Source organism: Podarcis melisellensis (genome assembly GCF_964234715.1).
Source record: "Podarcis melisellensis genome assembly, chromosome: 15".
In the NCBI taxonomy this organism is placed as follows: Eukaryota; Metazoa; Chordata; class Lepidosauria; order Squamata; family Lacertidae; genus Podarcis; species Podarcis melisellensis.
In genome coordinates, this window is record NC_138532.1 from 42,006,098 (window position 1) to 42,030,248 (window position 24,151).

At 44.0% G+C, this 24,151-nt stretch overlaps 1 protein-coding gene across 3 annotated transcripts in view; it reads right to left on the reverse strand.

Annotated features, from left to right (window-relative positions):
• The window catches only part of ITGAE (integrin subunit alpha E), a gene marked incomplete at its 5' end in the record, with an annotated part of 62,662 nt that overhangs the window by 32,104 nt on the left and 6,407 nt on the right, over positions 1-24,151 (reverse strand). For all 3 annotated transcript variants that reach the window (XM_081890203.1, XM_081890204.1, XM_081890205.1), the window contains 10 exons: positions 12,569-12,636; positions 13,893-14,043; positions 14,247-14,400; positions 14,520-14,668; positions 15,694-15,815; positions 16,965-17,123; positions 19,212-19,331; positions 19,844-19,961; positions 21,887-21,954; positions 22,206-22,297. In XM_081890203.1, the coding sequence (XP_081746329.1) occupies positions 12,569-12,636; positions 13,893-14,043; positions 14,247-14,400; positions 14,520-14,668; positions 15,694-15,815; positions 16,965-17,123; positions 19,212-19,331; positions 19,844-19,961; positions 21,887-21,954; positions 22,206-22,297 (1,201 nt within the window). The remainder of the gene's footprint in view (positions 1-12,568; positions 12,637-13,892; positions 14,044-14,246; positions 14,401-14,519; positions 14,669-15,693; positions 15,816-16,964; positions 17,124-19,211; positions 19,332-19,843; positions 19,962-21,886; positions 21,955-22,205; positions 22,298-24,151) is intronic.

The window sequence follows — 24,151 nt, forward strand, 5'->3', positions numbered from 1 at the left end:
TCAAGGACTATCATTCACCTACAAAGGAAGGAAGGTAAGAATTAAAACACCTGAGGACCAGCAGAAGTTCCTACACGACAACGAGGAGGACCTCCAAAAGGGAGCTGCAGCTTCTTGGCCCCCACCACCGGGATCACCACCAGGACGTGTACCATCTGGATGTGGACCGGCACCACACCCGTCGGGAACGGAGGGAAATTTAGACACCCAATTGTGATACTTAAGAACTAGACCAGGATGTCTCTGCATCTTCTTAGCTGGAATATACATGGCGGGAATTCCCCAGAAAAAAGGAAAAAAGTATTTCATATTTTGAAAAAAGAACAATTGGACATTATCTGCTTGCAAGAAACACATGTGACAAGACTCCACAGAAAAGTGTTAATTAATAAAAGATTAGGCCAAGAATTTATTTCATCGGATAAAGTTAAGAAAAGAGGAGTGGTGATATATGCAAAGGAGAGCTTGTCACCAAAATTTTTATTTAAAGACGAACAGGGCAGAATTTTGGCGATTGAAATTCAGACACAAGGAGAAAAGTTTTTAATCTTAGGAATATATGCCCCAAATGAAGGAAAATCGGAATTTTTTAAGAAGCTGCATGAGATTATGCTGGACTATTTGGATTACAACAACATCATTATGTTGGGAGATATGAACGGGGTTGTCTCAGTGAATATGGACAAGTCGCAAAGTGCTAACATAACGAAAGATGGCAGACTACCAAAAACTTTTTTTGAAATGACTGACAATTTGGATTTGATTGATATATGGAGGATCAAGGACCCTCTAGGGAAAGAAGGAACTTTCTTTTCTGAAGCTCACATGACATGGACGCGAATCGACCAAATATGGATAACTAGAGGACTGGCACCTAAGACTAGAAAAGTGGAAATCTGCCCAAAAACCTGCTCCGACCACAACGCTTTGAGAATGGAACTGAGATTAAATACAACCGGATCTTTCAGATGGAAAATGAATGACACTCTGCTAAGAGATCAGGAGATTGTCAAGAAGGCCCAAAAAGCTTTAAAGGATTATTTTGAAATAAATTTAAAGACAGACATGGAAAAAAGAATAATCTGGGACGCAAGTAAAGCAGTTATGAGAGGGTTTCTAATACAGCAGAACACGATTAAAAAAAGGCTCTGGAATGAAAAGAAGGAGAAGATTTTGGAGAAAATAAGAGAAGGAGAGAAAAAATTGAGATCTAGGCCTAAATCGAAGGAAGTGTTGAGAGAAGTGAAGTTTTTCCAGGCACAATATTCGAAACTGATAAATCAAGAGGTGGAATGGAAAATTAAACAAATGAAACAAAGATCCTTTGAATCAGCCAACAAGTGTGGGAAACTGCTAGCATGGCAGTTGAAAAAGAGACAAAAGCTTAATACAGTTACAAATCTAGAGATTAAAGGGAGAATGGTCCAGAAACCCGAGGAAATTAGAAAATGTTTCCAGAGATATTTCAAAGAACTTTACTCACAAGGGCCGCAAAAAGATTCCGAGGTGGATCAATTTCTCATAACTAATGGACTACAAAAAATACCCCCGGAAATGAGAGCAACTTTGAATTGTAATATTACGTACCAAGAAATTGAATGTGCCATTCAGAACCTTCAACTAGGCAAGTCTCCAGGTCCTGATGGACTTACTTCCAAATATTATAAGGTATTGAAGGACTCGTTGATACAACCACTGTTGGAAGTTTGTAACCAGATTATGGAGGGGAGGAAGGCACCGGAAATGTGGAAAGAAGCTTTCATCACGTTGATACCAAAATTAGAAACTGAAAAAACCCAACTTAAGAACTACCGTCCCATCTCACTCCTAAATGTGGATTACAAAATTTTTGCAGACATTTTGGCAAGTAGGTTTAAGAAAGTATTAAATGAAGTGATTCATAAGGACCAAGCAGGCTTTCTCCCTGGCAGGCATTTGTTTGACAACACAAGAAACATCATTGACATTTTGGAATTTTTACAAACAAACTTAAATACAAGAGCGGTGTTGATCTTTATTGATGCGGAGAAAGCCTTTGACAATATTTCTTGGATGTTTATGAAGAAAAATTTGGAAAGGATGGGAGTAGGGCGGGGGTTTGAAAATGGAATAGAAGCAATTTATTCAGAACAAAAAGCTAAATTGATAGTAAACAACGTGGTGACAGAGGAGTTCAAAATTGAAAAAGGGACACGACAGGGGTGCCCTCTGTCTCCTCTGTTGTTTATTTCAGTCCTGGAGGTGCTATTGAACATGATCAGAAATGACCGGTTGGCACGGGGAATTGTGGTCGGAGAGAAACAATATAAACTGAAAGCATTTGCAGATGACTTGGTATTAACATTACAGGAGCCAGTCCCTAGCACTAAAAGAGTGTTAGAATTAATTTCTGACTTTGGTCGGGTGGCGGGATTCAAGTTGAACAAACAAAAAACTAAAGTTCTAGCAAAAAACTTGACAACTACAGAAATAGAGGAGTTCATGAAAGAAACAGAATTAAATGTGGTTTAAAAAGTAAAGTACTTAGGGGTGTACCTGACCTCCAAAAATTTGAACTTGTTTAAAGATAATTACGAGAAATGTTGGTCAGAGATTAAAAGAGATTTGGAAACATGGTCAAGATTGAAACTTTCCTTGTTGGGTAGAATAGCTGCTATAAAGATGAATGTATTGCCGAAAATGTTATTTTTGTTTCAGGCCCTTCAGATCGTGGACAAGGTGGAATGTTTTGGAAGATGGCAGAGGGATATTTCTAAATTTGTCTGGCAGGGCAAAAAGCCCCGAATACAGTTTAAAATACTAACTGATGCGAAAGAAAGAGGGGGGTTTGCCCTGCCAGACTTGAGGTTATATTATGAATCTGCAGCCTTCTGCTGGTTGAAAGATTGGATTTTATTGGAGAACACCGATGTCCTCGATCTGGAAGGGTTTGGTAATGCTTTTGGGTGGCATGCATATTTGTGGTATGACAAGGTTAAAGTTCATAAATCGTTCAAAAACCATATTGTCAGAAGAGCAATTTTTATGGTCTGGACAAAATACAAAGACTTATTGGAGAGTAAGACTCCGAGGTGGCTCTCACCGATGGAGGCCAAAGCATGTAAAAGACTCAATATGGAGGCCCATTGGCCTAAATATTGGGAAATAATTGAAAAAATCGGAGATAATTGGAGGTTGCAGAGTATGGAAAAGTTAAAAAACAAGGTGCGAGATTGGTTGCACTATGCTCAAATTCAGGAAGTCTTTAAAGCGGACAAAAAAGTGGGTTTCCAGGTGGAAAAATCGAAATTAGAGACAGAGTTGCTAGAGCCAAAATCTAAGTTACTCTCGAGAATGTACAACTTGCTGCTTAAATGGAATACGCAGGATGAGACAGTTAAATCCTCCATGATAAAGTGGGCGCAGGACCTGGGGCATAACATTATGTTTGAAGACTGGGAAAGGTTATGGAACACCGGGATGAAATTTACGGCATGTAGTGCCTTGAAGGAAAATATTATGAAAATGGTATACCGGTGGTACATGACCCCAGTCAAGCTTGCAAAGATATACCACCTGTCGGACAATAAATGTTGGAAGTGTAAGGAGGAGGAAGGGACATTCTTACACCTCTGGTGGACCTGCCCGAAAGTGAAGGCCTTCTGGGAGATGATACATAATGAATTAAAAAAGGTACTCAGATTTACCTTACCCAAGAAACCGGAGGCCTTCCTCCTGGGCATGGTAGACCAGAGAGTGGCCAAGAAAGATAGAATTTTCTTTATGTACGCTACCACAGCAGCAAGGATCCTGATGGCAAAGCACTGGAAGACACAAAATTTACCCACACTGGAAGATTGGCAGACGCAGTTGATGGACTATATGGAATTGGCCGAGATGACTGGCAGAATCCGAGACTTGGGAGAAGAAGCAACGGAGGAAGTCTGGGAAAAATTTAAGGACTATTTGAAAAAGCATTATAAGTTGTATGAATGTTAAAAAAATGCTCCTTTTAGGAAACTATAGCTTCAGCATTTGTAAACTTTTGAAATGGAAAATAAGATACAAGAAGCTAGAGGTGGTGTAATGAAATAACTTTATTGTGTTGAAATTAAAAGCTTAAGGATTTGGACTACAAGGTCCTAGAGATTAGACATCACGATAAAATGAAAGATACATTATTGTGTTTGAAATAAGTTAACAAATTGCTGATGTTTTGAATGTACAGAGAATGCAGGGTTCGGAAGAGGGGGGAAGTCCACTAGATCTATGGAAATTTGTAATTGGAAGTTGGATTCTGTATTTCATAAACTCAATAAAAAATTATATTAAAAAAAAAAACAAAAACCGGGCTCAGGGCGGCTAACAACAAATTTAAAACACTTACTGTATTTTTTGCTCTATAAGACTCACTTTTTCCCTCCTAAAAAGTAAGGGGAAATGTGTGTGCATCTTATGGAGCGAATGCAGGCTGTGCAGCTATCCCAGAAGTCAGAACAGCAAGAGGGATTGCTGCTTTCACCCTCTTGCTGTTCTGGCTTCTGAGATTCAGAATATTTTTTTTCTTGTTTTCCTCCTCCAAAAATTAGGTGTGTCTTTTGGTCTGGTGCGTCTTATAGAGCGAAAAATACTGTAATTATAAAAGCAGCACAAAATACAGTATAAAAACATGAATAACAATAAAATTCAAAAATCAATTAGATAATCCCCAGGGCTAGCTGGCTGAATTGGTCCTATTTGGGCCAGCGAGGAGGCCAGGGGAGAATTAGCTGTGGGGTTTCAGAGCGGGTAATCTTCATAAAAGGGGAAGGGGAGGGAAGAGAAGGGAAATAAAAGATCAGGCGGAATTCAAATTGAAGGCCAGGCGGAATAGCTCTGTCTTACAGGCCCGACGGAAGGAGGTTAAATCCTAATATGGATTAGGGTTGTCATGTTCCCCAAAGTAAAAATCCAAAGTTAGTAGTGTGGCATCTGAATATAGACTGCATTTTTAATCAAGACTTATATTGGCTTATATCTTGATCAGGTTCCTAAATTAAATGGGCTTAGATTTTCAAAGGTTTCATGCCAGGCAGAAAAAAACCTTGGCAAGAGGTTTTCTCCTAAGACAAGAGGGCCCCATTGATTTATAGTAGAAAAACAATTCTCAAAGTTATAAAAAAAAGGGGAAATTACATATGCTGCCCCAAGGCTGAAAAAACACTATTAAGAATGGGTAAATAGTAAAATAATACCAATGTGCCTCCCAGTAAAATGAGCCATATCTTCTTCCTAAGGTTGAAAGGCCAAGAGCAGTGAAAAAGACAACTGACTTGGCTGGAGAAGAAGCTTCTTTTTACTTTATTTTTAGGCTGGAAAGGGGGGTGAAAGGAGGGGTGTACACAGAAGAGGTTTCTTTTTAAAAGCTGTTTTTTACTGAGTTCCTTCCTTTTTACTTTGAGAAGCTTTATTCTTTTAAAAGGCTACCTATGATAATGTATGAAATATAATAGCTTAAATATATTGGCTTAAATGTAATTATGCAAAGGATTTAAGAAATGCTAGATTCATAGAGTCATATTGCAATAGGAGACCAGAGGGGCAAATGAGCCTAGCCCCCCCTTGCCAGACAGGAGACGCCATCGAACACTTCTGATATATAGTTGTCAGGCATTTGTTTAAAAGACCCTCAAATGAAGGAGATCTTTCAATGATGATTAACTCAAGATCCTTGACATCTGTTGAACATAAAAATGTAAGATTAAACATTTGTTTTAGAAGGCAATAGGGCAAGAGGTGAGCTGGTAATTAAGATTCCATGTAAGATATATTATTACTTATATGTCAAATATATAGCTCTTTGTCTCCCTTATAAGGATAGAAGGAAATGGGTGTATCTTTTTGTGATTAGTTATAGCAATCAGCCAATAGGAAATCCAACCAGGCTGATTGAACAGAGGCAGCCCAAGGAGGAGCAAAGGGGGCTGGATTAAGGGAATATAAGTGCTGGCCATAATGGCAGGAGGCAGGCCAGAGCTTGGTAACCATATACCACTGAGCCTCTCATTTATTTGTCTGACAAATAAATTATTATTTTAATTTCTCTGTTGCTGCGTTGAATATTTCATTCCAGCTAAGCGTTAACCACAAGCAGGGTGCTACATTTTATGGTGCCGTGACTCGGATAAGTGGTCTGCTGGAACGCAGCCCCTTCGCCCTATTGGACAGGGTACAAGAGAGAGGATCTCTAAACTGCTTCCCAGCGCGCACTGGTAAATTTTTCCAGGGGGAACGCAGAAGTCTCGTCTGTCTGATACCCTGCCCACTGACGGCGACGGACCGGGGGGACCAGAGAAATAAACAGGCAACCAGCTAAGGGTAAGTGCACTAAGGGGTTTTGGCCCTCCAATTAATTGGGAGGAAGAGAAGTCCTGATCAAACTTCTGCGTCTCAGTAAAGGGGAACTGAGTACGCTAGGTGGCTGGGTACATCAGATGGTGATCTGGTGTAGGGAAAAGGGAAGATTGGGAGGTAGAGTGTGGTTGAAGTATCTAGTGCATTGCATGTGTGAGAAAGTACAATGTGTAGCTGACCTAAGTGTGGAGTGAGTACTACTTCGTTTCCCAGTAAGGCGTGTGTGTGAGTGACTGAGTGGATACTTCACAGGGCCATACAATGGGAGTTGGGGGTTCAAAGGGGGAAATACACCTCTTGAATGTATGTTAAATAATTTTAAGAAAGCCTTCTCAGGGGCATATGGAGTCAAAATGACGCCAGAGCGCTTGAGAACGTTATGTGAATTAGGGTAGCCAAAACAAAGTACTGGATGGCCATCCCAGGGAACCTTTGATATAAATTTAGTAAGCAAACTTTGGTCTAACATCACCAAAGAAACTGGAGGGTGCCCAGAACAATTTTCATATATAGATTCCTGGCTGAGCACATTAAATAAAAAAAAAAAATCCTCCATGGATAAGGGAATGCAAAGTCCAACGATGCAAATTATTGGCTGTAAAAGCCGAAGCTAGGAAAGGAATCTTGCCAAATAAACTTAAACCCATTTTTGAGGGACCAGAGGAAGAGGTGCTTCCACCTCCCCCCTATGCTCCACATCGAAGGGAGCCTAATTCAAACCCTCCACCAGTTGTAACCCCAAGGCAAGAAACTGGAACGAATAATGGGGGTGGAGTCACAGAGCTTGATTCCTTGATAGATTATGATAAATATCTTCAGGAGGCATTGGAGTCCTATAATGAAGCCCAAGCAGAAGTGGTTATTCCACCTGTGAGTCCCAGTAGAACTCCATCTACAGTCTCTTTTAGTGGAACAACTGATTGCCTACCCCAAACCCCTGTACATCCAAGTCCTAGAGAATTATTACAGAAGTTACAGGGAGACCTTAATCGGTCAGCAAGCAATACAGCCAGGCGTATAAAGCTGCTAAAAGAACGCCTTGGGACAAATACCATCCCCTATGATTTGAGGCCCCTAGAGCAAAGTGAAGAAAAAGGTCACGTAGTAGCCCCTCTTAGAAGAGTATTTGATGCACTTGAGGAGCCTGTGCTGGTTAATGGGCAACCTGGACCACGGCCACCTCGAACTTCGACCCTGCAATGTATTCCATTCACAACTACAGATCTGATGAATTGGAAAACACCCCATCTTTCGCAGAAAAACCTCAGGCTATGATGGACTTGGTGACCTCAATAGTAATAGTCCTATTTGGACAGATTGTCGCCAGCTCCTGAATACTCTTTTCACCACTGAGGAAAGGAGAGACATAATTGAAAAGGCACAGATATATTTGCGTGAGCAGGCCAGAGTGGGAAATATTTATAATATTGACCATCATCTCCAGGACAACTTTCCCTTGGAAGATCCTAATTGGGATCCAAACAATGCAATTCACCTGGCCAGGCTTACTACCTACCGCCAGACACTTGTGCAAGGCATCTGCAGGGCATGCCAGAAGCCCACTAATATGTCTAAAGCAGGGGTGTCAAACTCAAATTCATCGGGGGGCCGCATCAACAGTTTGGTCACCCTCAAAGGGTCGGTTGTATCTGTAGGACTATGTGTCCACTCTTTATTTGTATGGTGCATGTATGGGGACATATTTATACTACTGCTGGCATTATATCACTCCGTTTCTCCTCTCTTCTACAATGGGAATAACCATGGCCTACCTCCTAGGATTGTTGTGAGATCACATTAAGTGTGTGCAGTCGGGTACTGCTGCTGCAAGGCTGAAAACAAGAAACCAGCTCCCTAAAATACAAGCTGGCAATAGCCCATTATGTGGGTCAGAGGCGGCTCTGGTGCAAGTTCAGCTTTTCTGCGGAGCTCAGAGAGGCATTTGCCACCCTAACCCACCACGCTCCGTTGGCCCCAGTGTCTGTTGCGTGTGCCCCCGGGGGGGGGGATGATTGCCACGAGGCTTCCGGCAGGTGCTTCACCCAGGAGGGAGAGGGCCCAGCCTGCCTCCATCTCTTACGGCCCTGCACCCCAGGGACCAGGCCGGGCTGTGCCAAGCCTGCAAAGGAAAAGCACAGGCTGCTTTAATATCCCCATGTGCTTGCTGACCCATAACACTGTTTCGTGTTCGGTGCGCACCCACAAAAAGACTTAAGTTGTCACCTTTTGAGCTCCTGTATGGGAGGCCGCCCTCCTTTGTTCAGGATATTCCAACTGACCTCAAACAAATAGGAGACCATGTGACACAGGGACAAGTGCAATCTCTCCCGTGTTTTTGTCTCTCTCCCGTGTTTGTTTGTTTTTTTATCTTAACAGGTGGGCCCTCAAGCACACGCCGTGCAGCATTGCCAAGCCGATTCATCAGCTCCAGGCTGGCATAGCATATGGGTGAAAGAGTGGAAACGTGATCCACTTGCACCTAAGTGGCGTGGACCTTACACCGTCCTGCTCTCTATTCTAACAGCGGTGAAGGTAGCTGAGGTGACCCCCTGGATTCATCACTCTCGTTTAAAGAAGTCTGAAGGCAGTTGGACATGCAAAGGTGACCCCTCTAATCCTTTAAAACTGACTCTCTCCAAAAACCCCTGTATCTAGCCCTACCGGGAGCGGGTTAGGTCACGGGCAACATTTGACGACCGGCCTGCTGCAGCCACAACCTGGAAGCTGGCTGACCTGCGCACGCCTGAAGCTTGAGGAGCGTCTAAACCAGCAATTGTGAACGGGAAGATTCTCTTATACAATTGATTGACTGCCCCCTTGTGGAACAATTATAAGTGATATTACACATTGGGGATCCTTGGGATATATGTTTTGGTCTTGGTGGTTCCCCATTTCTGTCACTGGGGGAATTATATTGGGACTAATAATTATTTGCTATCACAATAAGGTAATCTTTTGTGGAAGGAATGCATATGCTAGACATCAACATGATTTTATTATTAATCCTGATCCCTTGGGAAGGGGAAGGGTCCATGAATCTGACCAAATTTGCTAAATATGGATTCCGCCATGACCACAATATGTGGGTAGGCTTAGCTGAGATGATAGCTAATGTTGCAAATAGGACTAATTGCCTTGTTTGCTCTCTTGGGCCAGATGATTCAGAGGGAGGTATGCCCTTATTACCAATACCATTAAGTGCCATTGGTATGGTAAGCGAAATGCCACACCAAACAGAAGTACAGAATTTCCCCGGTTGGAACTCAACTAAACCAATACGAGTTATACCTGTGCAAGGGGAAATCTGTGTGCATAAATCATCAGATGCAGCTGACCCTACCATGATAGGCTCTTCTCATTGCCACTATACTTGGGATTATATTAAGAATAGTCAAACCTGGGCAAACGGTACTACGTATCGAACTCGGAATACCTTGCCCTGTGCACCTCCTTTTATTTATGCATGGAAAGTGGTGTGGAACATAACTGTGACAGAAAAAGGCAATCTAACATACTGCACTGTGAACTCTCTACCTCTTTTGATATTTTCGCCTTCTGTACTCCACGTACCAAAAACCTCAGACCCGATGGTTGTGGTGGATATGTGGAGAATGGGCATACAAGAAACTCCCTTCCAAATGGAGTGGGACTTGTTTCCTGGGATGGGTATTACCACCAATGTGGATTATGCCCACTAGTTCAGCTAAGCGAACACGAAGGAATGCTGATATTTCTCGTATAGCAGGAGGAAGTACCCAAAGTTGGAGCGGTACTGATGATTGGCCACCAGAGCGCATTATAGCCTATTATGATCCTGCCTCCTGGAATCCTGGTGAGCTCATACAAGGGGCACGGGATCCTATTTATAATCTAAACAGAATAATTCGATTGCAAGCAGTAGTGGAACTTGTAACCAATGCAACGGCCCAGAGTTTGAGACTTATTGCACAACAGTTGGATGAAAGTAGAGCCGCCATTATGCAGCTGAAAATGGGAATGGATTATGTACTTGCCAGGCAGGGAGGCCTATGTGGAGTCTTGAACTTGACAGGGAATGCCTGTTGCTTTAACATTTCTGATAATGGTGAGGCAATCCGTGTGTTGGCTACAAAGATGGAGAATATAGCACATGTCCAAGTATAAACATGGGAAGGATGGGATATGGGATGGCTCACCAATTGGTTACCTAATGTTGCGGGACTCAAAGGGATATTATTGTCTTGCTTGTTTTTCTTGACGGTAGTAATAATGGTTTTATGTATGGTGCCATGTATCATCTCATGTTTTAGAAGTACAATTAGCAAGATGATTTCGAATGAAACTCTACCTCATATCATGGCCCTATACAGAGCTTTACCTCAGGAATATGATGAAGATCAAGCTATCAAGGACGCTTGGTAAGCAAGGTCCTTGAGCTTGAAAGGGGGGAATGTGGCATCTGAATATAGACTGCATTTTTAATCAAGACTTATATTGGCTTATATCTTGATCAGGTTCCTAAATTAAATGGGCTTAGATTTTCAAAGGTTTCATGCCAGGCAGAAAAAAACCTTGGCAAGAGGTTTTCTCCTAAGACAAGAGGGCCCCATTGATTTATAGTAGAAAAACAATTCTCAAAGTTATAAAAAAAAGGGGAAATTACATATGCTGCCCCAAGGCTGAAAAAACACTATTAAGAATGGGTAAATAGTAAAATAATACCAATGTGCCTCCCAGTAAAATGAGCCATATCTTCTTCCTAAGGTTGAAAGGCCAAGAGCAGTGAAAAAGACAACTGACTTGGCTGGAGAAGAAGCTTCTTTTTACTTTATTTTTAGGCTGGAAAGGGGGGTGAAAGGAGGGGTGTACACAGAAGAGGTTTCTTTTTAAAAGCTGTTTTTTACTGAGTTCCTTCCTTTTTACTTTGAGAAGCTTTATTCTTTTAAAAGGCTACCTATGATAATGTATGAAATATAATAGCTTAAATATATTGGCTTAAATGTAATTATGCAAAGGATTTAAGAAATGCTAGATTCATAGAGTCATATTGCAATAGGAGACCAGAGGGGCAAATGAGCCTAGCCCCCCCTTGCCAGACAGGAGACGCCATCGAACACTTCTGATATATAGTTGTCAGGCATTTGTTTAAAAGACCCTCAAATGAAGGAGATCTTTCAATGATGATTAACTCAAGATCCTTGACATCTGTTGAACATAAAAATGTAAGATTAAACATTTGTTTTAGAAGGCAATAGGGCAAGAGGTGAGCTGGTAATTAAGATTCCATGTAAGATATATTATTACTTATATGTCAAATATATAGCTCTTTGTCTCCCTTATAAGGATAGAAGGAAATGGGTGTATCTTTTTGTGATTAGTTATAGCAATCAGCCAATAGGAAATCCAACCAGGCTGATTGAACAGAGGCAGCCCAAGGAGGAGCAAAGGGGGCTGGATTAAGGGAATATAAGTGCTGGCCATAATGGCAGGAGGCAGGCCAGAGCTTGGTAACCATATACCACTGAGCCTCTCATTTATTTGTCTGACAAATAAATTATTATTTTAATTTCTCTGTTGCTGCGTTGAATATTTCATTCCAGCTAAGCGTTAACCACAAGCAGGGTGCTACAGTAGCCCTAATATAGATCGAAGGAATAGGAGGAAATCAGATCCTGCCATGTGTTGCAATAAATCAATGCTTTGTTTTGTTTTAAAATGTTATTTTAGTCTTAAATATTGTTTTTGTTTTGAATTACATATGGGGGCGCCATAATATTTTCAGTAGCCTTTTCCTTCATTAATTTAGGTAATCCTCTTCATTAATTTGTAAGCCTTTTCCTTCATTAATTTAGGTAACCCTCTTTTTTAAAGCCCTCCAAGTTAGAGGCCATCTTTGTTTCTTGCAGGGAGTGAGTTTCATGGTCTAACTATGTGCCGTGTGAAGAAGTCCTTTCTTCTGTCATTCTTGGTAGCTGTAGTCCCACGACAACTAGAGAACGACAGACTCATCCTTGGTTTAAGAAGGCCTATGCCCAAACCTGAAGTTAAATAGGTCTTTAAAAAAGCAAAGAAACTCAGATAGCACTGGCTGCCCAGTAAGTTCATAATTCCTGCGTTGCAGCGGGTTGGACTAGATGACCCTTGGGTCCCTTTCAACTCTGCAATTCTTTGTTTCTATTGCCCACCTCCCCCAAAAAACCCAACACTACATTTTTACCTCATGCAGGAGGTGAACGCTGAAGCCACTTTGGGCCAGGTCGAATTCCAAGATGGCACCTTCAGTTCCTGAGAAGGAAAGTCAGTGAGGTATTTCTGAGAGGGCCAAAGCTCAGTAGCAGAACACCTGCTTTGCATGCAGAAGGTCCCAGGTTAAATCTTTGGCGTCTCCAGTTAGGGCTGAGAAATATTCCTTGCCTAAAACCCTGGCGAGTCCCTGCCAGTCAGGGTAGACAATTTTATTTTGTATGCTGCCTTCTCACACAGTTCAAACCATGCTCAAGGCGGCTTGCAACCAAGGGCGGGAATTAGATAACTACAACATAACAAAAGTAGTCATGAGAATTAAATAAGACATTAGAGAACTTTAAAGTGATAAGGCCAGAAGGTGGAAAATATGAAAACAACGAGAAGAGGCAGGACTGAAGATTTGGAGATATGCTTCAGAGGTCCAGACTATGGGGAGACCGGAAAAATTAATAATTACAATTTGGAATACAATTTGGTCTTTTTAAAAATTTTAGTTTCTTGTTTTTAATTGGATTATGATGTGGATATGTTGATTGGCTGTTTTCATTGGAAAATCAATAAAAATGATTTTAAAAGAAAGAAAAATAAATAAGACATTAAAAAAATTCACAACCAAATGGAACAATTTCCACATAAATTACAACAAGATCTAAAACAAAGATGCAAAAAAACCCCCATAACAAGCCCCCCCCCAGCCACAATGGACCAATGGTCTTAAGTTGCTATAAGACAGCTTCCTATATTCCTATATCAACCCTTTATTCATGAGGACTAGCACCTTACTTTATTTTTAAAGCCCTCTGTCAGAGCACCTGTTTTGCATGCCAGGTTTAAACCCCCAGCACCTCCAGGTATGGTTAGGAATGTTCTGGAGAGCTGCTGCCAGCCAGAGCAGGCAAACTGGACTAGATGAACCAACGATCCGATCTCGTGTGAGGCAACTTCTGATGTTCTGCTCAGGAGGACATTCTGGCTCATAGCTTACTCTCTTAACCATACATTGAAAAAGGGAACGTACAGACTTTTAGTTTCCTTTGCTGTCCTTTGGGTTTGTTCCCCTTCCCCTTCAGCTTTGGTTTAAGCAGTGGCGTAGCGTGGGTTGTCAGCACCCGGGGCAAGGCAAGTAATTTGCTCCCCGTAACCCAGGTAGGGGCAGGTAGGGGCAGAGACCTGCGAGCGCGACCACGCGCCCCCCCGGATGTTGCGCCCGGTGCAGCCGGCCCCCCTGCACCCCCCACGCTATGCCACTGGGTTTAAGGCAGCTTTGCCTAAGACCAAATACCCCAGTGCCTCACCTTCAATGCCAATGATCTTCTCCTGCAGCATAGACAGGAGGACAGCTAGGGCAGAATAATTTGTCACGCGGAAGAGGTGACTTTCATCCGGGTCGGAGGCGATCAGCTGCAGCTCCTGCAGTGCTTTCGGCTTCTCAAAGGCCTCCCCGACCTGCAGAGGACACCCCAACCCAGGCAATACTGGATTTGAATTTTATTATTACAGTCACAGACCAGTTCCAGCTCACTTACAATACAGTCATACCTCGGGTTGAATGTGCTTCAGGTTGAGCGCTTATTATTATTATTTCCCTTCAGATGACCAAAACCCACTGGAAAAATGCCTGTAAGATCCTTGCTGAACGCAAAACTCACCCCAATGGCGTAACGTGTGATGCCTGCCTCCCTGGTCGAACTGATCACCATTTCTATGTCCAAGGGGTCCAAAAAAATCTCCCCATCTGTCAACACAACTATGATCTTCATGGCATTCAGCTGCGACCCATAATTTGGGTTGAAGATGGAATCTCTGTTGAAAACAGAAAAGGAAAAAAATGACTGTTTGGTTTGGAAGCTTTGGGGCAGAATATCCCAGAAGCAGACCTCTGGGTCACACAGAGTTCTTTCTCAGGGTTCCCATTAACTCACAGGACATGCTGGATGGCAGATGCAGTCCAGGTCGTGTTGCGCACTTGAGTCATGGCCTTAATTTTTTCCAGGGCGGAGCTGCCCCTCTCCTCTTGCAGGTCGAATTCTGTCTGGATGATGTCTCCATACTGAACCAAGGCGAAGACGCACTGGAATAAAGAAGAATACTGTGTGAGCAGGTGGAGATTGCGTTCAGGAGATGGCACACCCACCCTGGTCCCTGACAGAACCTTGGCACATAAGAATTTAAGGTCTCAAATATGTAAATTAAATGTACAAGGCAAACATGTACATAAATACATAAACTACATGTCTGAAACAGTACAGGAAGAAGTCCTGAAACCGTTTTGACTCTCCCAAACTGACCAAATGTTTCTCTGCAAGGAGGGAGGAAATGAAAGAACCTCCCCATTGTCTCTTGCGCTCACAAATCCTGCCTTAAGGGCACATTTAAGGTATGAATAGGGTGAGCCTGTGACCTGGCTCAGGAATTAAGTGTTTATCATTACAAAAGAAAGGCCAGCCTAGCCGGGTGATCCAATCAGTGACCATTGACAGGTTTTCTGCCAGACAGGATTTTTCTGGAAACCACCTCTTTCTGTGATGGATGTATGATGTTTCTGGGGGTGGTCTGGAGTTTGAGGGTGGGCAATTTCAAAAGTCTACATTTTGTTGTTTAGTCGTTTAGTCGTGTCCGACTCTTCGTGACCCCCTGGACCAGAGCACGCCAGGCACTCCTGTCTTCCACTGCCTCCCGCAGTTTGGTCAGACTCATATTTGTAGCTTTGAGAACACTGTCCCGCCATCTCGTCCTCTGTCATCCCCTTCTTCTTGTGCCCTCAATATTTCCCAACATCAGGGTATTTTCCAGGGAGTCTTCTCCTCTCATGACAAGATTTTGTCTACATAAGTCTACATAAGGGCAGGCAAACCTTTTATTCTGGGTTCTCCTCTCTCCTGCATGTAGTGAGGACCCTGTTGCAACAGTTTTAATAAATATCAGGCTTACTAGCTGCTTTGCTTCTCAATATTCTCTGGTTGGCCTCTGTTATTTTCTCCTACTGATAGGGAACCCACTTAAGGACTCTGTATGGGCTCTTGGATACCCTGTAAGGGAAAAAGGGGCAGGTTTTGTTACAACACCATCATGAACCCAAAAGGCAGAGGCAATCACCTCCAAACACTTCTCGTAGGACGTCTTCACCAAGCTGTAGGTGAAATTCCTGGCTCGCTCGAAGTCCGGCGGGTCGATGCTCCCAGAGCCATCCAGGACCAAGGCAATTTCAGTCCGCAGGTCTGCCACGGAATAGATCATGAGATGGACCGTGGAAAGAGGTTTAATCCAGAGCCCTGACTGGACTAATTTTAATACATGATTTCTAAAAGTGAGAGGTTTGGGGGCCATTCTATACCCTTGGACCAAGGCACCCTGCTCTCTAAGCACAAATGACTGTGGACCGCTGTGGTTGCTCTGTAGTGAGGTAAAGGTAAAGGGACCCATGACCATTAGGTCCAGTCGTGGCCGACTCTGGGGTTGCGGCGCTCATCTCGCTCTCTAGGCCAAGGGAGCCGGCATACAGTTTCCGGATCATGTAGCCAGCATGACAAAGTCGCTTCTGGCGAACCAGAGCAGCACACGGAAACGCCGTTTACCTTCCCGCTGGAGCGGTATATATTTATCTACTTGCACTTTGATGTGCTTTCGAACTGCTAGGTTGGCAGGAGCAGGGACCGAGCAACAGGAGCTCACCCCATTGCGGGGATTTGAACCGCCAACCTTCTGATCAGCAAGTCCTAGGCTCTGTGGTTTAACCCACAGTGCCACCCGTGTTCTTGTTCACTAGTGAAATGGGTGGCAAGGCCACGGTTTTTCTTAGGCGGGGTCCCCCAAAACTTGTTGAGGTTTATTTGGTAGATTGCCCCCAAACTTGTTGAGCTTTTTTTCAAAATCATGGGTAAAAATCCCTCCCAAAGGCATTACAGGGAGGGGCAAGCTTTTGTTTGGGGGCAGAACCTCAGTTAATTAAGTATTTTTAATGCTTTTCAATACTTTTTGAGGATTATAGGAAGCTGTGTGCTACCTTCCTTGGCTTCGCCCATGCTGGGACTTGAACCCTTGAATGTTCAGAAACCCTCTCAGCTATAATAAGGACCTTTGGTATTTGAGACCTGTTCTGTGCTGCTGAGCCCTGGGCCAAGACTGCAGCCGTCAGGAGGAGGCAGGGTAAACAGGAGGAAACAAACATCTGATTTCTTCCTGATCCTGGATTTATTACTTGCTTAGATTTAGATTTATACTGCAGAGGTGGGGATCCTGTAATTCTCTGGGTGTTGTGTCCAGATCAGCCCCAGGAACCAACAGTTTGGGAATGAAGGGAGCTTGAGTCCTGAAAATGCTCTATATATAGATGTACCTCCTCTTCCTTCTACCCATCCCTAACTTACAGGATTCATCCTCCTCCTCATCCTCCAGGTAGTAGTTGTTTCTGTTGTTGTTGTTGTTGTTGTTGTTGTTGTTGTTGTTGTTGTTGTTGTTGTTGTTGTTGTTGTTAGATTCAAGAATTTTGCAGCCAAACTCAGAGCTCCCATTTGTAGAATATTTTTCTTTAAAAAGGGGGAAATTAAGTATAAAGAATGTCAGAATAGTAAATCAGCAAATCAGGATCCATATCAATCAGTCAATCAACCATCCTTTACAGTGGTTCCTCGGGTTACATACGCTTCAGGTTACAGACTCTGCTAACCCAGAAATAGTGCTTCAGGTTAAAAACTTTGCTTCAGGATGAGAACAGAAATTGTGCTCCAGCGGCGCAGCAGTAGCAGGAGGCCCCATTAGCCAAAGTGGTGCTTCAGGTTAAGAAGAGTTTCAGGTTAAATATGGACCTCCGGAACGAATTAAGTACTTAACCCGAGGTACCACTGTATTGGCATACAGAATTCATATTTCAACTCAGCCACGAAACTCATTGGATAACCTTGGGCCAGCCACCCATCTTGCAGACTGACTTGGCTTGCAGGGTTTTTGTGAGGATGAAACGACAGGGGGAGGGACTATTTCTACTAGAATTCCTTGGAGGAACAGTGGGACAAAACTGTATTTAAAAAAAATAAATGTGAAGGGATTAAGGATTTTGAAGAGGGGGGAGTAATCACTGGGTGGGTGACCTTGAGCCAGTTGCCATCTTTCAGCCTGGCCACTGCCCACCTCACAGGGTCACTGGGGAGATAAAATTGGAGAAGGAGGGAAGCATGTACACCGCCTTTTGATCCTTGGAGAAAAGGAGGACTATATATCTATTACCAGCGCTTTTTTCTGGGGGTAAACAAGGGTACGCATACCCCTAAACAATTTTGTGAATCTTTGTACTTTTGTCCATTTACTGTATTTATTTTCCCCGATTCGAACTATAAAATGGTGATTTTCTTGAGTCAAAATGAGAGTACCCCCTAAACAATTTTTCAGAAAAAAGCACTGACTACTACTACTACTAATATTAATAGTTTCTCCTGGAAAATGCTAGCAATCTGGAGTTCAACCCGTAAGTTTAGGAAATTGCCTTCCTGCATCAAATGGCAATCGCCTTGGGGCAGGGACCTGCCCTCTTTGAAAGCACCAGACACTGAGGTAGTGGTTTTATGAAGAAAGAGACACACAAACAAAAGAACCAAACCCAGAAGCCGCATTCACACTACGTATTTAAATTAGTATAATACCGCTTTAAACAGTCATGTCTTCCCCTGAATTCCTATCACACCCCCCAAAGAATTCTGGGAGATGAGATTTGCTAGGGGACCCTCCATTCTCCTTCCAGAGCTACAGTTCTGAAGAGGGACTGAGTGTTAAAACACTCTTGGAACTGTAGCTCTGGGAGGGGAATGGAAAGGGAGTCTTCTCCTACCAACACCAAGCACCCTTCAAGATATAGATAAATAAGGGTGGTTGGCTTTTGCTGCCCAACTCCCCAAGGAACTGAGCCCCCTAAGTCCATGATCGGTCAGAGATGAATGGACAGAGGCAGGATGCAGTGAAAGCAAGGCAGATCTTTATTTTTCTGCTGCAACAGAGTTCCCTTCACAAAATACAGCCCCCAGAATTATGTGTGGGGAGCTATGAATGTTTAAAGGGATGCGGGTGGCACTGTGGGTTAAACCACAGAGCCTAGGACCTGCCGATCAGAAGTTTGGCGGTTCGAATCCCCGTGATGGGGTGAGCTCCCGTTGTTCAGTCCCTGCTCCTGCCAACCTAGCAGTCTGAAAGCACATCAAATGCAAGTAGATAAACAGGTACCACTCCGGCGGGAAGGTAAACGGCGTTTCCGTGCGCTGCTCTGGTTCGTCAGAAGCGGCTTAGTCATGGTGGCCACATGACCCGGAAGCTGTACGCCGGTTCCCTCGGCCAATAAAGTGAGATGAGTGCCGCAACCCCAGAGTCAGTCACAACTGGACCTAACGGTCAGAGGTCCCTTTACCTTTTTATGAATGTTTAAAGTGGTATCATAGTGCATTAATTGTGTGATCTGAATGCAGTCAGAATCTCACAACATCCAGCCATATGCCTCCAACAAACCCCAAATCAAATGTAAATGTTATACAGTAGTGATAATAATAATAACAACAACAACAACAACAACAACAACAATAATAATAATGTAATCAATTAAACAAAACAAAAGTTCCATCTTTCAATCTCACCTTTGCATACAGTACTAGCAGCCAAACCAAACTTGCTGGTGTTGACGCCGCCGATTTCGTGACTGTGGATGTCCCTTTTCCCCCGCTCTTCGCTCCTCTGGCTTAATAACTTGGTTTCAACTATAGGAGGTGCAGAAACCGATAAAAACAAGATCGACAGTAAGGCATCTGAAGGAACAGGAGGACCACCTGGTAAGAACCAGTCAAAGGCAGCAGGAGAAAGGCTGGACAAAGTCAAAGGGATGCTTACATCTGACAGTCAAAGCAAATCAGCTAGAGACATTCTTTCCATTGTACCTGCGTAGAGCAGGGATGAGGGGAGAAATTCAGGCCAGTTTCGCAGTTCATTTAGGCTTCTGAAAACGATATGCAAACTGGGAAACCGCCAGGGGCAGAATCAGATTCAAAATGGCGGCTCAAGGGACTGGGCTAGGTGCAACTTGGCCACGTCAGGGGAGATGGTGGCTTTGGGGTTAGAATCAGACACAAAGCCACAGCTCAGGGGGAAATATGCTAGAGGAAATGTCAGACACAAATGGCAGCTCAGGACACGGGGCCAGTTTCCTCCTGCACCCGATGAACCGAACACGGCTGTGACCAATAATATCTAAATACACATCTACATCTCGTACTGATGTCTGTGAGGTTGATAAAAGCCTTCTCCTGATAGTCAGCTGCAAGCAGCACACAAAGCCCGTTCAGCTCCTCTGTGACTCGACGCCGCTGACGCCTTCTGTGCTGGAGACAAGCCTGTCAAGGGAGAGAGACAAAGAAACCGAGAAGCAGAGACTTTATATTGTTATGAGTTTGAGGGCGCAAGGCGACTGTGATCTCCGGACTGAGCAAGTGTCGGAATTTAATAAATCTTTGGCGGTGTTAAAACTGGGAAACAGTGTATCAGACAGACATTTGGCCTGTTTGCATTGGGCTGTGTGCTAGACAATGCTAATCTTCTGGAATCAGCATGTGTTAAGGGCTAAGTAAGCCAGGGTGGCCTCCTGGGTGAGGTGCTAGCTTGGGGATGGGCCATAAAGAAGAACGCAAAGCATCAAAGAGAACTCTGTGAGAGATGGCAAAGGGGTGGAGCCCCTTTCACTGCACAGATAGAATCATGGAATTGCAGAGCTGGAAGGGACCCGAGGGTCATCTAGTCCAACCCCCTGCAATGCAGGAATCTCAACTAAAAGCATCCAGGATCTCTGCTTTAAAACCTCCAAGGATGGAGAGTCTACAACCTCCTGAGGGAGACCACTGTCCAGCAGCTCTTCCTGTTGGAGGATGGATGGCGGCTAACAGATTGAGGTTGAATCCTGACAAGACAGAAGTACTGTTTTGGGGGGGACAGGAGGCGGGTGGATGTGGAGGAGCCCCTGGTCCTGAATGGAGTAACTGTGCCCCTGAAGGACCAGGTGCGCAGCCTGGGAGTCATTCTGGACTAACAGCTGTCCATGGAGGCGCAGGTCAAATCTGTATCCAGGGCAGCTGTCTCCCAGCTCCATCTGGTACGTAGGCTGAGACCCTCCCTGCCCGCAGACTGTCTCGCCAGAGTGGTGCATGCTCTAGTTATCTCCCGCTTGGACTACTGCAATGCGCTCTACGTGGGGCTACCTTTGAAGGTGACCTGGAACCTACAACTAATCCAGAATGTGGCAGCTAGACTGGTGACTGGGAGTGGCTGCCAAGGCCATGTAACACTGGTATTGAAAGACCTACATTGGCTCCCAGTATGTTTCCAGGCACAATTCAAAGTGTTGGTGCTGACCCTGAAAGCCCTAAACGGCCTCGGCCCAGTATTCCTGAAGGAGCATCTCCAGCCCCATCATTCAGCCCAGACACTGAGGTCCAGCACTGAGGGGCTTCTGGCGGGAAGTGAGGTTACAGGGAACCAGGCAGAGGGCTTTCTCAGTAGTGGTGCCCGCCCTGTGGAACGCCCTTCCAGCAGATGTCAAAGGAAATAAACAACTATATGACATTTAGAAGACATCTGAAGGCAGCCCTGTTTATGGAAGTTTGTAATGACTGATGTCTTAATGTATTTTTAATATTTTGTTGGAAGTTGCCCAGAGTGGCTGGGGAAACCCAGCTAGATGGGCAGGGTATAAATATATTGTTGTTGTTGTTGTTGTTGTTGTCAGAAAGTTCCTGATGTTTAAGGTCACAATAATATTAGCCAATTACCCTTCCTAACTCTGCCCCAATTAACTCTCAGGCTTGTTCCCAGGATTTACATATGCGGTCTTCCCTCTGGTCAGGGTTCACTTCCCAGTTTCAGATACTTTTCATATATTCTGACGTCTTTACCAGAAGGCTTCTCTGGTCTGGAACTCTCTGTTTCCTCACCTTTGCCAGACCACAGGTTCCCCAACTCTGTCATGTACCATATGTGTAAAATGTTCAAAGTTGAATAAATGCATGGAAATAAATGGTGGCCTTGGAACTAAAAAAAGGATGAATTAAGTGGGTATGTTGAAGTTAAGATTTATACATAGCATGGTGTGGGGGCAGCTGTGGGGTGAGAAAACACCAGGTGCGCCTTCTTGGCCCACCTAACCCTTGATGGCTAGTTCCATGACTAGACTTTGTTGCCACAATCTTAATTGTATCCCTGGCTTAAGGCAACTTTCTTTACAAAAGCAGAGCATAACTCAACTCTGCAAAATCTCTCTGCGACTTACCAGGATATTTTCTGGGCTTTGGGCTACAGCAATACCAGACCGGAGCTTTTTCAGTTTCCGAATGTTTTCTTGAGAGGAAGAAGAAAGAAATTGAGAATATAGATATGAGTACACACACACACACACACACACACTTTATTTTCACCTCCCCACTGTTTGGGAAATTTTTTAATGTCTGATGTCATGTTGTGTTTTAATTTTTTGGAAGCCACCCAACAAATTGGGTGGCTTCGTTTTGCAAGAGCTGCCTTGCCTTGCATACTTTTGAAGAAGACCAGGTATGGATTCGCGAATATGAAAAATTAAGACGAGTACGTACCGCCTAAGCTTACTGCTTCGCAATGGTCATCCTGCGGGTTGCATTTATACAGCTTGCCCAAGTCGCCAGGCCCCAAGGAGGAAGCTATAATCCTTTTGGGGGGGAGAGAGAGAAAGAGAGAGAGGGAAAATCAAATCCGGTCTCTTAGCAAACAGAGAACAGAAGAAGAACAGTGGGGATAAGAATGATCAGATCCAAACACATGGCGAATTCACCTAGCCTGCCATTTTGTGTGAAGCTTTGTGAAATCAGAGATTTGGAGAGTGACGTTCCAGACACAAAAGTTTTTGAGCTTGTTTTTGGCAGGGAGGTGGCCAAATTTGCTGAGCTTTTTTTATGTTTGTTTTTCAAAATCTCCAAAATAAACGAAAGTGTGGGGTCTCAGGAAATGCAAGAGAGGCCTGATTTTATCCAATTTTTTGGTTAGCCTAACTGATGCCATTTTGCTTTGGTAAAAAACTGTCTGCTTTAGAATTTAGGAGGGTGAGCCACAAATATGTGAAGACCAGATAACGTTGCTAGGCGATTTTCAGGAAAACCTCCCTCTGCCAGGCAGCTCTCCCCTTCAAGGTCTCCAGGCAGGGGTCCTGTTTCTATCAGCACAAGGAACCTCAAAAGGGGGAAATTCCTATAAAAAGTATGAACAAAGGCTATTTGGCGTGGCTTCACCATCACACTGGTGAGTGTGGCTTGCCCGCTCCGTTTTACTCAGCTGAATAAACTGATTATGGGAATCTCCTCTGTCTGTATGGCATTTCTTGGCTTTTGGGTGACTAAGGCAGCTTGGACCCGATTAGCTGACCCCAACAGAAAGAGAAAATTTGCACGAAATGCTCAGGAAATTTAGATTTAAAGAGTACACATGCTAGTTCATATATGGATGGGTAAAGGTAAAGTTAATGGGACCCCTGACAATTAGGTCCAGTCGTGGCCGACTCTGGGGTTGTGGCGTTCATCTCGCTTTATTGGCAGAGGGAGCCGGTGTACAGCTTCCGGGTCATGTGGCCAGCAGCTTCTGGCTAACTAGAGCAGCACACGGAAATGCCATTTACCTTCCCGCCGGAGCGGTACCTATTTATCTACTTGCACTTTGACATGCTTTTGAACTGCTAGGTTGGCAGGAGCAGGGACCGAGCAACGGGAGCTCACCCCGGCGTGGGGATTCGAACCGCCGACCTTCTGATCGGCAAGTCCTAGGCTCTGTGGTTTAACCCACAGCGCCACCCATGTCCCATATATATATAGCCCCCCAAAGGGCTCGGCCCCCAGGAACTGGCACCCCTGACCATTGGCCATGCTGGCTGCTGAAAGCTGGGCATCCAACAACATTTGGAGGGCCAAATGCTCTCCAGCCCTGGAGCAGACCTAAGATGTCTCCCTGCAAATTTGGACATGCAACCGCCCTACAGCCAGGGCTGGAGCTTTTGGTTACACAGGGGGTAGAGTACTCCTGAATGCAGAAGCTCCATTGAATGATCGTCATCATTCTTCCCCTTGTCTGCCTAGTATGAAAAAGCATATTTTATAATATAAACCAAAATCTATTTCTCAGCGCAGTTCTCTGGCAGGATATGCTAGAGGAAACCACTAATCTATATTGCTCACTTTGGGCCAGAGCAAGCCTCTGTGCAGCTTTTAAGATTCTGTTCATGAATCTGAGAGACACCCCCATTCACTCATAATTATCTTAATTCAACAAGGAGCTACAATGGAAGAGAAGAGAAAACACACTTTTTCTTGCAAACAAGAAGGACCCAGATTTGATCCCCGGAATCTCCAGTTAAAAATGCATCAGGGAGCAGGTGATGAGAAAAGAGCCTTGTCTGCCCGAGACCTTGGAAAGTTGCTGCCGGTCAGAGCAGACAGCACTAGGGTAGAGGGACCGAAGAGCTGGCTCAGCGTACGTTCAAATCAAAGCTGCTAGTCCAGGGTTTTTGGGAGGACTC